At 51.8% G+C, this 15,539-nt stretch overlaps 1 protein-coding gene across 2 annotated transcripts; it reads left to right on the forward strand.

Annotated features, from left to right (window-relative positions):
* Nucleotides 1-584: 584 nt before the first annotated feature.
* Nucleotides 585-15,438, forward strand: PLA2G6 (phospholipase A2 group VI). 2 transcript variants are annotated; one of them, XM_062620533.1, is made up of 16 exons: nucleotides 585-846; nucleotides 1,165-1,380; nucleotides 2,186-2,366; nucleotides 3,856-4,043; nucleotides 5,202-5,298; nucleotides 6,245-6,427; nucleotides 6,625-6,733; nucleotides 7,305-7,457; nucleotides 9,121-9,211; nucleotides 9,955-10,118; nucleotides 10,629-10,779; nucleotides 10,964-11,100; nucleotides 11,639-11,793; nucleotides 12,015-12,182; nucleotides 13,284-13,357; nucleotides 14,170-15,438. In XM_062620533.1, the coding sequence occupies exons 1-16, from the start codon at nucleotides 638-640 to the stop codon at nucleotides 14,309-14,311; spliced, it is 2,418 nt and encodes an 805-aa protein (XP_062476517.1). In that variant the 5' UTR covers nucleotides 585-637; the 3' UTR covers nucleotides 14,312-15,438. The 2 variants fall into 2 exon arrangements, with proteins under 2 accessions (XP_062476517.1, XP_062476516.1); XM_062620532.1 differs by lacking the exons at nucleotides 585-846; nucleotides 1,165-1,380; nucleotides 7,305-7,457 and having other exon boundaries at nucleotides 2,163-2,366.
* The last annotated feature ends 101 nt before the right edge of the window (nucleotides 15,439-15,539 follow it).

The following is a 15,539-nucleotide window of genomic DNA, read 5'->3' on the forward strand; positions in this document are numbered from 1 at the left end:
GGTCAGACACAGCGGGGCACACGCAGACACGCACAAAAGTTCCTGTTTCTCCCCCATATTTAAGGATGGCTCCCGCCCGCCGAACGCCCTCACCCAACCCCTGCGGGATGGAGCGCTGGCGCTTTAAGAAGAGCTCCTCTGCCCCACACCAAGATGGCGTCTCCCGCCTTTCCGCCCTCCTCTGGGTGCGACGCACAGGCTGCCCCGCCCCGATCGCACCTCCCCGGTCGCGGCGCCGCTGATTGGCCCGTCCCGAGGGCCGGGGCGGCGATTGGCGGGCTGCCGGCAGAGCGGGCGCTGCTGGGGGCCCGTCGTGCTTTGCGGGTGCCGTGGCGCCGGGGCTCCGCGCTGCCCCCGGCTGCGAGGTCGCGGGTTCGACCCCAGCGCCGGGAACCGGGCCCTTCCCGCCGAGGCGGAGCAGTAACGCGCCTGAGAGAGGGGGGCGGTGGCCGTGGGGCGCTGAGGGGGGAGCGGGTGCTTTACCCGGGGGACGGAGGAAAGAAGGTGCTGGGGTTCGCTCACGCCGGCGGCTTTCGTTTCGCGTTCCCCGGCAGTGTGTCGCTACGTTCAGGCGAGGTCCGGAGGTCCGGGGTTTCCCTCAAGACGCGGCCGGGAAGCCGCCTGAGGCTCCATAACGATGCAGTTCTTTGGCCGGCTGGTGGATACCATCAATAGCGTCACGCAGATATTCACTAACCCGTACCGGGTGAAGGAAGTGCCGGCTGCCGAGTATGCGGCGCACACCTGCCTCAGGGAGGAAGGAAGGGTGGCTCTGTACAGGAACAATCTCTCTCGCTCCTGGGATTGCCTGCTGGTGAATCCTCAGAGTCCTCAGGTCGCTTTCCGGTAAGTGACGGACCGTTACTAAAGACATGAGCTCAGGAGCATGGTGCCTTGTGGCTGCGGGGTGGTGGCTCCCATCAGGTGGGCTCCTGAGGAGGGGGAGGCCATCAGAAGTTGTCATCAGAACAGCTTGTGGAAGCAGCTCAGGAAGAATAGATGCTCTCTGCTAATGAAGTAGTCTCCCTTCTTTCCTTGGAAGAAGCGTTACACCACACGAGGAGGAATGAGGAAAGTCTGCAGCGCTGCTGTTTGGAGAAGAGCTGTTTGCCATGGAGGTTGTTTCTCTGAACAGGACAAACGCTGTGTTTACCTTTTCTCCAGGCTCTTCCAGCTCGACAATGAAGCAGATGCCCTGGTGCGTTTTGAGCAGTACTCCAGGCTGTTGCGCCCTTTCTACGAGACCTCGCGCCAGCCCCTGTTGCTGGAGGAGCTCCAGCAGCTCAGTGACTGCATCCGCAACCATCCCACCTGGTCTGCGGCACACATCGCGGTGGAGATTGGCCATCGTGAGACCTTCCGGCACAACCATGTCATGAGGCAAGGGGCAGGAGGGGCCTCCGGTGGGCCTGGTGCTGGGAATGAGCTTGGGATGGTGGGCTGGGCCTGATCAGGGTATCCCAGCTCGATGTGCCAAAGCATTGGGAGCTCTTTCATGGAGAAACTTGATATACCTGTGACTACTGCAGAGATTGAGTTCAAAAGTGTCAGTTTTGCTGTGTCTTGCCTGAGTGACAGATGTGGCAGCAAAGGGGATCCAGGGCTCACTGTGTAAGGTTATTGGAGGGTTTTCAATGGACATTAAAGCCCAGCGCTCTGGTGTTTGAGCTAAAGGATCAAAGTGTTTGGCCAGAAACACTAATTAGATCTTGCAACCCGTGTGGAACTGGTTTTTGGAGGGGAAGGTGGCTGACTGTGAACCGTGAGAGAGGAGGTACAGTATAACTGTCTTTCTGGGTATGGGTTTTGGCCACAAGCCCTTGGTCTCTTTCCATGGGAAAGTTCACTGAGGATAAAGGAGACTAGTGAGGAGTTAGGAGTCTGAAGCAGCACCAGGTTGCTGACTGTAACCTGTCCCCTGCCTTCTTTTGGTCAGGGGGAGCTGCTCCCATGTAGGGGGCAGAGGAAGGAACAGAGGTCCACACAGGGTCTGTGGCAGGGCTTTGTGGTCGCCCTTCGCTGTGCTCCTTCCATAGCAGGAGGCCTGGCTTTTGTGAACCTTGTGGCTCACATCAGCTGGGCCTGTCGCAGACATGGGAGGTACCTTTGTATCAGCTCCCAGGGCAGCTGCACATCCTCTTCTTTGCAGCCCTTCCTTGGCCTCACATTGACTCCTCTCTTGCAGTTGTGTGAACAGCGTAGACAGCGAGGATGGCTGCACCCCACTGCACTTGGCATGCCGCAAGGGAGACATGGAGTGCCTGCTGGAGCTGCTGGAGTGCCACGCACGGGTGGACATCACTGATATACATGGGGAAACTGTGTTCCACTATGCTGTGCGAGGGAACAGCCCCCACATCATCGAGGTGCGAGTGATTTAGAAGCTGGGAGGGACTAAGTGGGACTAGAATGGGTCCTCTCTATGCTGTGAGGAGGGAGACAGGAAAATAGCTGCAGAATGGAGGAGAAAGTCAGTTCTGTTTGCTGCAGCGAGTTAATGCTTGAGGGTGATTTCAGCTTCTTTTTTCCCCTCCCTTTACTGGTGCTGTTTCCCATAAGCATGCTCCAGCTTCTACCCTGCAGTGGAAAGAAACAAGTTCCCTTGGAAGGTGTCCTTCACTGCTCTTTGCATCAGGCCTTGATCCTGCCTTTCTTCAGGTCCTTGCCTTTCCTCCTCCATCTCCTCAAAGCAGGGGGAGCATTTGTTTAAGCTCCTGTGGGGAAGCATGTGTTGCTCACAGACTGAAGGACAGTTTGGAGCTGCCTGCGGCTCTCCTGAGCTGCAGAACCTGTTGTCTGAACTGAGTGGCCTTGCATGAGGGAGAGCAATCAGAGCCTCGAGGCAGAGACAGTCTGAAGCCAGAGAGTTCATAATTGCTGAGAAGCTTGGGCAGAGTGACAGGGTTCATAAGATGTGGGTGGCTTTCCATGTCTGTTCTCTGGGTCTGTCAGCTCCCCAGCACCTAGTGGGAGTGTGAGATGGGCTTGCCCCTATGGCAGCACCCGCCATTTGCCCAATACCTGTTGTGACAGCTCTCCCTCTGCCTGCCAGACTGTGCTGGGGTTTCCTAACTCATGATGGGGGAGGGATGACGATCAGGGCTTGCCATGCTGTGGAACAGGGTACTTAAGACCTTTGTATTGACAAGATGGCCTCTTCCTTTATTTCTCTGATGGCAGCAACTTGGCTTGTTACCGAAATACTTCTAGGTCTGATCTGTCTCCTGTTAGTTTTTTTCTTTCTTGCTAAACCAAAGAAAAGAAACTAGGTTCCTGCCACAGGGCTTGCAGGGTTCCACCAGAATGGCGGTGGGATATTTTTGAGAAACAGATATAAAATTCAGGGGAGAATAGGAAAATTCCTTCAAATATATTCCCACATGGCTATTTTAAACAGAATCCTGTTTGTGTCTGAAAGCAGTGGTGGAGTTGCAGGGGAGGTTGAGCTCCTGCTTGCTAAGTGGCTGTCGTAACGGATGGGGCTGCAGCAGGGGAGGAAACTACTGATTTCAGTCAGCACTCTCATGTTGTTGGACTGAACTTGGCTCACGCAGTGGGAGGTGGTGGGAGTCTGCTGGGCTGCATCATTCAAGGTGGTGTGAGCCCTTTTCGCCTCAGGGGTGTCTTAGAAGCACCCAGGCCAGAGGAGAAGGGCATGGAGAGCTGCAATAAACCCTCTAGGAAGAGAGAACAAGGAGCATTTCTATAGCTGCTCTGTTGGAAGCAGGGGTGGAGAGGACCGACTGTAGCATCACAAGGAACCCAGCATTCCAGAGTCTGTCCTTGAGAGCTCAAGAAGAGAGATGGTATCTTTCATGTCTGTCTGTCTATTTATTTATTGTCTCCTCTCCCCAGCTCTTGGGCAAAACCCCAACTACTGGGTTGGACCACCTGAGCCATGAAGGGCTGACTGCTCTGCATCTTGCTTGTCAGCTGGGCAAAGAGGACATGGTTCGGTCCCTGCTGAAATGCCGTGCCAGCTGCAGTGTCATGGGCACACTGGGCTACCCCATCCACACAGCACTGAAGTTCTCCCACAAGGGGTAAGTAACTGCTTGGGATGCCAGCACAGGGCTCTTTCTCCAGTGTGGGGACCTGTCTGCTTGCTCAGGGTTGTCCAAGAGTGGACCCTTTCAGGAAAGTGCTCAGTAGGAAGAAGTTTGTGAAATACTTTTTCTCAGAATGACTTGTGGGAGGATGATTTACTGATGCTTAAATAGTGTTGCTAATTGCTGTACCTCTATCTTTGAGTGCTCTCCTCCTAATAAGCTTTCATTGCAAAGCCTGGCTATTCCTGTCTCCTGTAGGTCAAAGGTACTCTTTACTCTTAATCTCAGAATCGTAGAATGGTTTGGGTTTGAAAAGACCTTAAGGTCATCGAGTTCCAACCCCCCTGCCATGGGTAGGGAAATAATAAACACATTGGAACTGAATCGGAAAAGACACAATATTTACTCCCTGTTTTGTTTTCCCTGGAGAAATTTGATTCCCTTTCCATGTGCCTTCTGGTACTTAATTTTCAGTGTCCAAGCTCTACAAGTAGGGCTCTCAACTCAACACTAGCTGCTGCTAGACAATTTTCAGCATTTTGAAAGTGCTTTCCAGCATCAGAGATACATTTACAGGGCAAAAAAAACGTGTTTAGGTCCCTTAGTTTGCAGTGGGGCTCCATCTCTTCTACGTGGTTTATTTAGTGTTGTTTCAGAGCAGAGAGCATAAGTCTACCTATCATGTTTTTCAGGCACTAGATACTGATCTGTTCACAAGTAATGTGATTTTTCACTAGTAGGGAAGTACACAGGTCCTTAATTTCAGCAAATATTCAACTATTTCAGTTTTATCCCCACATTTCCATGGAGAGAGAAGAATTTCCTGTTGGGTCTTGAGAGTTTCCAGAAGTGCCGTATTCATGCATTGGAGAAGCAGATGTTGCCCCGCAACTTGGAGTTGGGAAGGGATTCTTCCGCTTGTTCCAAACACTGTGCTGCTTGTGTGCTTCCTGTTGTGCCCTCTCTTTCTTTCTAAAAAGAGCAGACCAAAACTGCAGCTGAGGAACTTGCAGGTGTTGCAGAGAGCCTGCTGCTGCTGAAGGATTTCCTGAAAGGCTCTGGGTGGGAGGTTGGTGCTGATGTGAGTGGAGGTCTTGAGTCAAGGCAGCAGCCATTCATCCATCCATCCCTTCATCTCCTTGTCTTTGCCAGCTGTGCCCAGGCCATCCTGGAGGTGGATGCCAGCCAGGTTTGCTCCAAGGACCCGCGCCATGAAGCCACTCCACTGCACTGGGCAAAGAAAGCAGAGGTAAATGGAGCCTGTGGTGAGGGCCTGTGCTGCCATCCAGCACCTGGTTAATTCCTCCTGCTGCTAACCTGTCCCTTTCTGAGTGCCCAGGCAGAGCCCTCAGAGTGTCAGAGCCCAGCCAGCAGCCTGATGTTTGATTCTCTTTGCCCTGTGCTGATCAGTGCTGTTTGCCGTGGGGGGCAGGACAGTGGAGTCTTGCAATGAAATCAGCTGGTGGGCTTGTCCCTACTGTTTCATCCATGGCTGTGAAATTGCCAGCTTCTTGTCCTTTTTGCTGGGAAAATTGAACACTGTCACTGAAGCCCAGTTGCCCGTGGGGGGAGCTCTCTTCTCATTACCTGCCAGTTTCATGGGAGGAAACAAGAGTGATGCCTTAAAAACTGCAGGGGAAGAGTCGAAATAGCTCAGGGAGGTGGCATGTAGGTTATGATGTGTCTTCCGCCATGTGTGGTACACCATCCTGGATCACCTGAATGGTGCTTGTTGCAAGCAAAGGACATTCCTATGGTTGGACTTGTTTCCCTCCTGCAGTATCACATTCCTCTCAGAAATGTCCTGTGGAGTTTCAGAGCAGACATAAGTCTGCTTGGCTTGTAGAGAAGATGAAAAAGAAAACTTTTTCCCTCCAGTCTGCAAGGATTTTGGCTTGAGTAGGAACTTTTTTCCCTCTGTTGATCTCAGCCAATCATTACACTCGCGCACAACTTCCAGAACATTTGGAATCTCTAGCCAGATTGTGAAACCACCAACTAGTTCTGTGGTAGAAGGCAGAGAAACCCCATCTCCAGTGCTTGGAACATCTGTCAACCGGCTATATCCAGGCTAAGGCTCCTTCCTCTTCCCCTGCTTTGCTTGTGATGAGACCTGGATCATTTGAGCATCCAGGCAGTTGTCCTCACGATGCCTTTCTCTCTTCTTGACCTGGCACATGCACGCTTGGGCATAGATGACACGGCTGCTGCTTGAGTATGGCTCTGAGGTGAATGTGACCAGCCGGACGGCTGACATGGCTCTGCACATCGCGGTCAAGAGGGGACGCTTTGACTGTGCCATGGTCCTGCTGACGCACGGGGCCAACACCAATGCCAGGGGTCAGGATGGCAACACACCACTGCACCTGGCCATGAAGGTGAGTTTGCTGCAGAGGCTGCTGGGAAGATGAGGGAGGATTTTCTTGAAGGATTGCTCCTGTGAAGTTCTGGCTGTTGTCTTTTATGGGGTGATCCCTTGTGGCTGCTTTGGCTAATGAAAAGAGGAGGGAGGGAATGAGAAGTCAAATAGCTGAGGGGAGCATGGCTCTTGACTGAGCTTTCTCTTGTGCCCTAGCACGACCACCTGGATATGATCAAAGCGATTGTTGTGTTTGGAGGAGATATTGAGATCCCCAATGATTTCGGGGAGACACCAGGGTTGTTGGCAGCCAGGAGCAGCAAAGGTGAGGAGCACATCAGCAGCTTTACAGGGTGAACCCGGCCAGCAACCTGTCTCTCTTGGTGCATGAAACAGTGTCTTGGGGAGAGGTGCAAACATGTCAAGAGTGGGTGATGCTTCTCTAGCATGCTTTCCCAGCTTCTAGTCATTCATAGCATAGGCACTTCCTGAGCTAACAGCATAGGCTTTGTATTAATAGCCCTTGATGAACTTTTCTTCTATAAGATGCAAGAGGAGAAGCTGGCACGTACTCCCCCTCTTTCATGCCATGATGTCAGGCACTGCAGGCTCAAAACAGGATGACGCAGTGCTGCTGAACTGCCCAGGCATAAGCAGATATGGGCAGTTCTTCAGTGGCAAGTGTGTGGCACACACCCTTGAAGTACCCTTACTGTGCACAAGTCCTGCTACCTTATGCTCCGGGACAGATACCTGGGATGTGCTTTCCTCTCCCCCTTGGGTCATCCCAGAAGTTCTACGAGGGTCAGGGCTGCTGTGAATTTGGCAGAGCCCTCACCAGTGTGTGCGTGCACTGATTCTCTTTCTGATCTGTGCCTTCCCCTTCGTCACCTAAGGTGCGAACCGGAAAGTGCTCTTAGACCTGCTGCAAACTGTAGGGACCGAACGCTGCCACCCACCCAACCCTGACTCCCCAAGCCTGGCACCAGCTGCCACCTCCTTCTTCCTGGAAGGCCAACCTTCCTCGCGGAGCAGCTTCAACAGCTTAGGTAAAGCCTTCCCTGGCCCTTCTGCGCTTTCCTCCCTTCTTTCTTCACAGCACTGTCTCGGTTCTCCCCTTCAGATGGGCTGCGCTCTGGGGACTGTCTCCTGGGTCTCAGTTTCTCATCACTGTTCGCATTCAGCTGTTGCAAGATCCTGTCTCTTTTCTCTGTTTTTCCTCTGTGTGTACTCTAAACTCTTGTAATCTAAACTTGTGTTTCATGGACCTGACACAATACAGCTCTGTAAAACGAAAGGGAAGACTCACTCCCCTAACCCTCTGGAAGAGGTGTAGGACTTAGATACCTGCATGTGCTTTATCCACTGGGTCATGTATAGAAGGGGAGCTACTTGCTGGTATGCCTTGAGGACCTGCCAGTGTTGTGCTGGGCACAAAGGAAATTAGAATCATTGGTCATTCAGATCCTGGAGGCCAGGTGCTGGGAGACGGAAGGGATGAAGCCCAAGGATAAGTGACCCTGGTCACAGGGCTTATGTTATGTGTAGGAAAAGCCTACCTAAGGACATATGATTGTGTCATGGCTTGTGCTCTTTATTGCCCAAACTGTGTGAATAAGCCCTTAGGTCTATTCTAGATGCCAGGCTTTCCTCCTCTGGGGAGCTCCAGAGCTGAGGCAGAGGCAGTGGGAGGGGTTAAAGAGTGGGCTTTGGGTGAGTTGGCTTGAAGCAAAGCTTGACCCTCATGAAGGGCATGCAGACAAACAGCAGCTGCTTGTGGTCCTCTTCCCTGCTCAGGTTGATGTTTTCCTTTGCAAAGACCCTCCAGTGAGGCTGGAGGATAACCCCCTGCCAGGCTCTGAGGTGCGTCTGTGTCACCACAAGTCTCACTGGCTGGTGACACCAGGACTTTCTTCTCACCATGACTTTGTGAAGGCAGCCCCCCTATTTCAGCTCTCATGCAGTGGCAGAGCAAGGCCCTTTTTCATCATGGACTCTGGCCCCTGAAGGAACCTCTCACCACATTCACTGTCATCCACAGCCACCTTCCAGCCTGGGCACTGGCAGGAGTATTTTAACTTCTCTTCCCCTGTTCTTTCTTCTTTTGGTTTCACAGGCTGGCTTCTCACCTAGCTTGGATTGGTGCCTTGCACCTAGGATGGCCTGGGTGTACGTCAGCTGAGGGGTAATGACGAGCCACCCTGTCCCCACAGCTCTCCTGCCTAGGTTACCTTGCAGGAGTAGATTTAGGTTTTATTTTACTCTGTAGTGGGCACGCTGCTAGGCTTTGCCTTCTCTCTTGCTTACTGTGCTCATCATCTGCTTCTACAAATCCTCTGTCTTTACCAGCGCATCTCCAGCTGCCTGCTCTAAAGGATGGGGTTTCTTCTCATTGATGTGGCGTTTGGTCTAGGGGGGTACCTAATGGCCATGGGTAAGATGGCTGTGTCTCCTGCAGGGAGCTTTATTCCATTGGGAAGGGAATTAGATATTCTCTGTATGATGGTGGTGGAAATCATTTACTGCACTAGTGGGAGGTTTGGGTACTCTGGCTGAGCTTTCTGGGGGCAAAGTAGGAAGAATAATTGAAGGTTTTCTAATTGATTAAGTATAATTTGGTTGGCTGCTGTCTCGGAGGCACATAGCAGAGGCCTCAGGTAGCAAAGTGGTCTCTAATTACTGTTTTCTTCCTTCATGTTGATGGCCCTTTAGGGTACAAGGACCTTCTGTATGCTTCCGCAGCGCTTGGGCAGTTGTTGAAGGCGCCAGATGTTGTGGACTCACCCAGTGAGGGTAGAAGAAAGTAAGTGAGGAACAGCTTCTGTCCAGGCCATCATGCAACTTGAAGGTGAAATCTGTGTGTGTGAAGTTTCCCCACAAACACCCGAGTGTGGCGTCCTCAGAGCTGACATTATTTAATGTCCATTGATGCAGTTTTTGCGAGAACCTTGTGATAAATCTCTGTTCCCATAAATGACCACGGCCTGTTCCTGCCTGCAGCCCTGGAGCTGGAGTGGAGCCAGAGCTCAGCAGGTGAAAACCCTGCTCTGTCCCCTCTGCCACTGAGCAACAAACGCTGTTTTGGCTTTGAGATGTCCCCATCTCTACGTGCTGCCACGATGCTCACCCAGCTCCTTTGCCAGGCTGTGTACTGCCTCAACAGTGCCTGCACCTCGCCTTGCATGGAGCAGAGGGAGGGTTGGCACTGAAGGAATGTAGAGCTGTCTGCTTTTTATTTATGACACAATACCCAAGGGACCTGGGGGCATTTTCAGCTTATGAGTGTCTCTGGTGCAGAGGTTAGAGATGGCTAAAAGAGCAAGTGGTGTTGCACCAGCTCCGATGAGGCTTATCTGACTGTGCCCAGTCTTACTTGCATCTGAGGAAGCACCTCTGGATTTACTTGTTCACTGATTACACTGTCCACAGCAGCCTTCTAGTTACTGGCATAGTTTCCCATCCCCAGGGCTGCGTTCCCACATGGCATGCTGTGATTTGTAAGCTGTCTCACAGCTTCCAGTCATCTGTGTCTGTCTCTCTCTGCAGTCACGACCGCCTCCTGTGCCTGGATGGAGGGGGCATCCGGGGCCTGGTGCTTATCCAGCTCCTCCTGGCTATCGAAAAGGCTGTGGGTCGTCCTATTCGTGAGATTTTTGACTGGATTGCTGGGACCAGTACTGGGGGGATCTTGGCCTTGGCTATTGTGCATGGTGAGCACAGTGCAAATAATGGGCCCCTTCTCGCTCCTGTGGGCCTGAGATCTCCTCTGTAGGTTGGGAGCTGCCTCTCTGAGTCCCAACTGAGATTTGCTGTTTCTGCCAAAGGAGGGGAGGGATGTTCATTAATGAAGGAAAGCCTTCTTGCTCTCCTCTCTTGCTTCTCACATCAGCTGGCCTTGGGTGGCTTTCTGGGTTTTGGGAAGTACGTGCTGCAGAGTGCATTGTCCTGTTCTTCCTGCCCTTTCCATGGGGGTTTTACAGCAATGTGATCAACACTTTCTGTTAGTGGGAAACTATGCTCTGAGCTTGCCCTTCCTTTTTAATCCTTCCCAGTCAAGCTGCTGAGCTCTGAGCAGATGACAGCTTGGAAAGGGAATGGGATTGGGAGCGACTCCTCCCATCTCCCACTGGTGCTGGGAGGTCCCATCTCTGATGTGCTGTTTGTTCTGCCTGCCCTTCCTCCCTGCTCTTTGCTCCTGCCAACGCTGTTGCCTGTCTCAGGGAAGTCCATGGACTACATGCGCTGCCTGTACTTCCGCATGAAGGACATGGTGTTCCGGGGGTCTCGGCCCTACGAGTCGGAGCCCCTGGATGAGTTCTTGAAGAAGGAATTTGGGGAAAACACCAAAATGACAGATGTCCAAAGACCCAAGTAAGTCCTGCATGGGGCTGCTCTGGTTGATGCTCTCCTGGGTGTGCGCTAAACCATCCTTAGCAGAGATGCTCAGCTTCTCCTTAGAGTAGATCTGAACAAGTGTGATGTGCAGACTGTTGAAGCCATAAGTACATTTTGTTTCCCCCATTTTACTCTTACTCTGCTATGTCCTCTTCTGCAGGGTTATGGTGACAGGCACATTGTGTGACCGCCAGCCAGCTGAACTCCATCTTTTCCGGAATTACCCTGTGCCAGAGACAAAAACCTCCACTGAATACAAGACAAGTGCATCATTCAGACCACTCACTCAGCCGCAAGGTACATGCTGGCACGCAGCAGTCCAGTTGGTTGGCAGGGGACAAAGCCGTCTCTCAGAGATGCAAGACTTCCTGTGCTTCCTCCCATTGCTCTGAAAATCAGGGTGTCCAGCAATGGCTCATCCTTGATCTTGACTTGTAGCTTGGTCCTAGCGGTGGTTTCCTTTTCTTCAGTCTCCTCCTCCCTTGGCTTCTCTTGTACCAGGGGCTGGCCAGAGAGGTTCATGAGGAAGGGGTGTGCTAGAGGAGTCATGCATACAGTCAGCACCTTTCCCTGGGCTCTCGGGAGCAGCATTGAAACTTGTAGTGGGTAAATGTGAGCCATGATACATAGAAAGTGGTGAAAACATCTTTTAAAGCACCCCCAAATGATCCTGTGCATCCAGGCAGAGTCCCTGCTGTTGGGAGAAGGAGGTATAACAATGTAGGGCAAGGGTCTTCTGGGGTTGCAAGCCCCCTGCTTTGTGCGGGTGAAGGTGGGGTGTTTCTTGCACCCAGGAAAGTTGCTGCGAGAGGCCATATGCTTTCTCTCCCTCCAGACCAGCTTGTGTGGCGTGCTGCCCGCTGCAGTGGTGCAGCTCCCACTTACTTCCGGCCCATAGGACGCTTTCTGGATGGTGGGCTGCTAGCCAACAACCCAACCCTCGATGCCCTGACAGAGATCCACGAGTACAACAAGACACTCATCAAGAAGGTGAGGGAAATCCTGGCCCTGACTGGTGACTGGGGCTTTATTGGCTCCACAGAGCCTCCTTTGAAGGGGAAGAAGGTTTGGGAATGGATGGATGCCTCTCTGATGGATACACAAGTTAGCCATGCAGCGCCTTAGAAGGGAGTGTACGGAGGGAGATGTGTGTTGGGAATGCTCTGCATTAATTGTTGGTCCTTGCAAACAAATTTTTTATTTGCCCACAGGGTAAAAAGCAGGAAGTAAAAAAATTGGGATTGGTGGTCTCCCTGGGGACGGGGAAGCCTCCGCAGGTACCAGTGAGCTCCGTGGATGTTTTCCGTCCCTCCAACCCTTGGGAGCTGGCAAAGACTGTCTTTGGAGCCAGGGAGCTCGGCAAGATGGTGGTGGATTGTGTGAGTACTGGGAGGAGGGATGAGGGAAGACCCCTGGAGCTGCTTGCAGGGAGGGAGCAAAGGTTTCCAGTCTTCAGCTGCTTCCTTTTGGAAGAAAATTGTATTTCCTTGGAACTGTTCTGATCAGTTCAAGGAATGGACGTAGTGGGTAACTTAAGAATTGTGTGTGCACATCAGGTCTGAAGCCCTGTCTTCCTCTCTGGGGATTTGACTGCCAAGGGAATTTCTTGCAGCTGAAAGGAGGTGAGGACAGGATGGTGGTCATGACCCTTAGGGACATTTTCAGGTGTGAATTCATGAAACTCAGTATCTTTTTAGGGAGCATCTGAGCAATCTGGACCACAAACAAACCCCACAACTTGGAAAGCACCAATTCCTTCTTATTTAGAAAAGCTGTGTTATCCCTACTGGGGAAATTAGTAAATGCTGGAGAAGTGGGAGCAGCACTAACAGAAAGCAGTAGTTCAGAGCAGTGGTTAAGAGTATGTAATTAGGCATATGTCCTTGCATGCTTTAGAAAGATCATTACATGAAAACACTCCAAATGATTAACAGCCAGAAAGATCAGAACACAGGTTCTGACTGTAATCTTGCTTCTGTTGCTTTCTGTCCTTCTAGCTCCCTAAAGTCAGGAAATACCCAGAGAGATCCCTCTGCTTCCCCTGTCTTTTATTTCAGGGGTCCCAGGGAAGGTGTTTCAGGATAGCCCAGAAAGCCTGTAGTAATCACAGGCTCTGTTGGTACTGGGATGGGACAGAAATGGATAGAGATGAAATCCCATGGAGGCTGCAATTCAGATCATCCTGGGGGTATACTTAAGGGAATCCACTTGGTGCTGTGATGGATGGAGGATCTATAGTGTGCAGTTCCTTGTGTCCCAAGGATCGGGAGCACTGTTCTTATATTAAAACGAATAAAAAGCCACCCCTCTCTTGGTGGTGACCGATGCCTTCTGGCATGCACTTGCTTCTGGTTTTCCCTTTCCCTCTGCGGCTTGTGCAGTTTGACTTATTAAATGCTAGAGAAGCCAGGAGCCTCTTGCAGGCAGGGGAAGAGCAGTGTGGCAGTCAGGCTCTAACTGTGGGCCTGGTTCTCCTGCAGTGCACTGACGCAGATGGCCCAGCTGTGGATCGTGCCAGGGCCTGGTGCGAGATGACAGATGTCCCATATTTCCGGTAGGAGCTTCCTTTCCGCTCTCTGCACCAACCTATTTTTATCCCTTTCACTTCAGATCTGCCTGAGGCATGTGTCATCCCAAATAGCGTCCCCTCCAGAGGCATGCCTGCCCAGACCTGTCTTCCTGCCCCCACTCCTCATGCCTCAGTGGCATAAGAGAGGATGCCATGGCTCACTGTATGAGCTGATGGCCCAAGCATGCCTTGTCTGGGATCAGTGAACGGGGTCCTTTGAGACCTGCCCTATCCCACCATGCCACAGCCTGGTTTAGAGCCATGCCTTAAGTGGTGCAGGTGCTGAGCTGTGCCTCAGCTTTGAGTGTAGGTTTGCGTTGAAGGAGGGGGAAGGCCTCTGCTCTGCAAGCGTGCTGGATGTCCAGTATCTGAAGGGGGCCTGCAAGGATGCAGGAGAGGGACTCTTCATTAAGGACTGTAGTGATAGGACATGGGGCAGTGGGTTTGAACTTAAACAGGGGAAGTTCAGGTTAGGTATAAGGAAGAAGCTCTTCACTGTGAGGATGGTGAGGCACTGGAACAGGCTGCCCGAAGTGATAAATGCTCTATCCCTGTCAGTGTTCAAGGCCAGGTTGGAGAGGGCCTTGGGTGACATGGACTAGTGTGAGGCATCCCTGCCCATGGGCGGGGGGTTGGAGCTAGATGATTTTAAGGTCCTTTCCAACCCAAACCATTCTGTGATTCTGCGTTGGGAGCCACTTTGAGAGCCACTTAGCACAAATCTTGTGCTTGGCAGGCTCAGTGCCTTCCTGCGTTCATGTCTGTGCTCAGTTGGTGATATGTCTTGCTGTATGCAGGCTGAGCCCACAGCTGCAGACAGAGGTGATGTTGGATGAGGTGAACGACTCTGTGCTGGTGGATGCTCTCTGGGACACGCAGCTTTACATCTACCAGCAGCGGGAGCAGTTTGAGCAGCTGGTGCAACATCTCTCCCGATGACTGACCTGGAGGTTCCTATTCTGCATCCCAATGGCAAGGAGCAGCAAGCACTGCCGTGGCACGGATTTTCCCTTGAACTGAGGTGTTGAGGTGGGGGAGGGACTACTACTATCACTACTAATGAGGAATTAATGATATTTAATAGACAACAGTGCACATACACATGTATTCCAGGACACACCTATGTATTCCCAGAGTGAATGCTGACAGTTATCTTTGTATTGTAGCCCCATCTCTGCTGCTGCGCTCGGTTTTGCTGCCCTGCTGTCTGATGGTACCTCCCAGAACCCGGAGCCCCTACCTACCTGTCTTGAGCTGTAGCAGCTGGAGGCTGTCTCCTGTCTGTGCAGCACCTCCACTGACAAAGCACCGTGCACCTTCCTGCAACACAGAATGGGCCATGGCTAGAGAAAGCTTCAGGGATTACTTGGCCCACTGAGGCCAAGGTGGTTTTGAGTGTATAGTATAGGGAAAAGGGATTATTCTTCCCTTAATGCACCCAGTTTTAAGGCGAGCAGAAGTGCTGCAGCTTTACACAGTAGGTACAACACAGAATGTTGTGACTGGCCTCAGGAGAAGGGGGATCTTTTCTGAGGCTGTTGTCTTCTGTAGCACCTTCCCCTTTCCCATCTGAGATGGGCTGGCAACAGGTACTGACTTCCAGGGTGGGAGCAGACCCCCCAGTGACCATTTTGTGCCACCCAGGTTGCCGTGCTACTCCGCTCAAGGGCTGAGATGTGAAAGCCTGTCTTTACTGACAGCGAACTCGAGATGAGGGTCTGTAGCCTTGGCATGGGAGAGAGGCTGTTTATTCTTGATGTGAAACTGAAATGCTCTGAGTTCAGTTCCCACCAAAGAAACTGACCCTGTGACGATTTGGATTTACTTTTTTTTAACTGTTGGAAATCCTGTTGTGACTGCTGCACTGCTCGATGGTTCTGCAGTACCTTTTTTTGTATTTATAAATAAATTATGTATCTGTTTGGAGGTGTTTTGAGGAGTAACCTGAAAAACTGGATTCTTAGTCATTTGCTTCTGAATGAAGGGACCGCTGTTGTGAACAGTGCTTCTGTGCAAAACTAACCCAACTTGAAATAAAGGTCTGCATTTGGTTCCACTGTTATGCAGTCCACGCTTGTCTCTCTCTCAGTCCTGAGCTTGCAGCCCCTGAATTTCATACAGGTAGGAAATCAGGTGTTGGGCTCCATGAGGCACAGGATTCTACCTT

This window comes from Pezoporus occidentalis, unplaced genomic scaffold (assembly GCF_034315485.1).
Source record: "Pezoporus occidentalis ecotype Australia unplaced genomic scaffold, CSIRO_AGI_Poc_V1 ctg221, whole genome shotgun sequence".
Taxonomy (NCBI): domain Eukaryota; kingdom Metazoa; phylum Chordata; class Aves; order Psittaciformes; family Psittacidae; genus Pezoporus; species Pezoporus occidentalis.

Bases quoted from the DNA above. Each gene is read 5' to 3' on its own strand.
- PLA2G6 (XM_062620533.1), top strand. From the start codon at position 638: ATGCAGTTCTTTGGCCGGCTGGTGGATACCATCAATAGCGTCACGCAG. The intron at 2,367-3,855 runs GTGCGAGTGATT...TCCTCTCCCCAG, and splicing joins ACAGCCCCCACATCATCGAG to CTCTTGGGCAAAACCCCAAC. The intron at 5,299-6,244 runs GTAAATGGAGCC...GCTTGGGCATAG, and splicing joins ACTGGGCAAAGAAAGCAGAG to ATGACACGGCTGCTGCTTGA.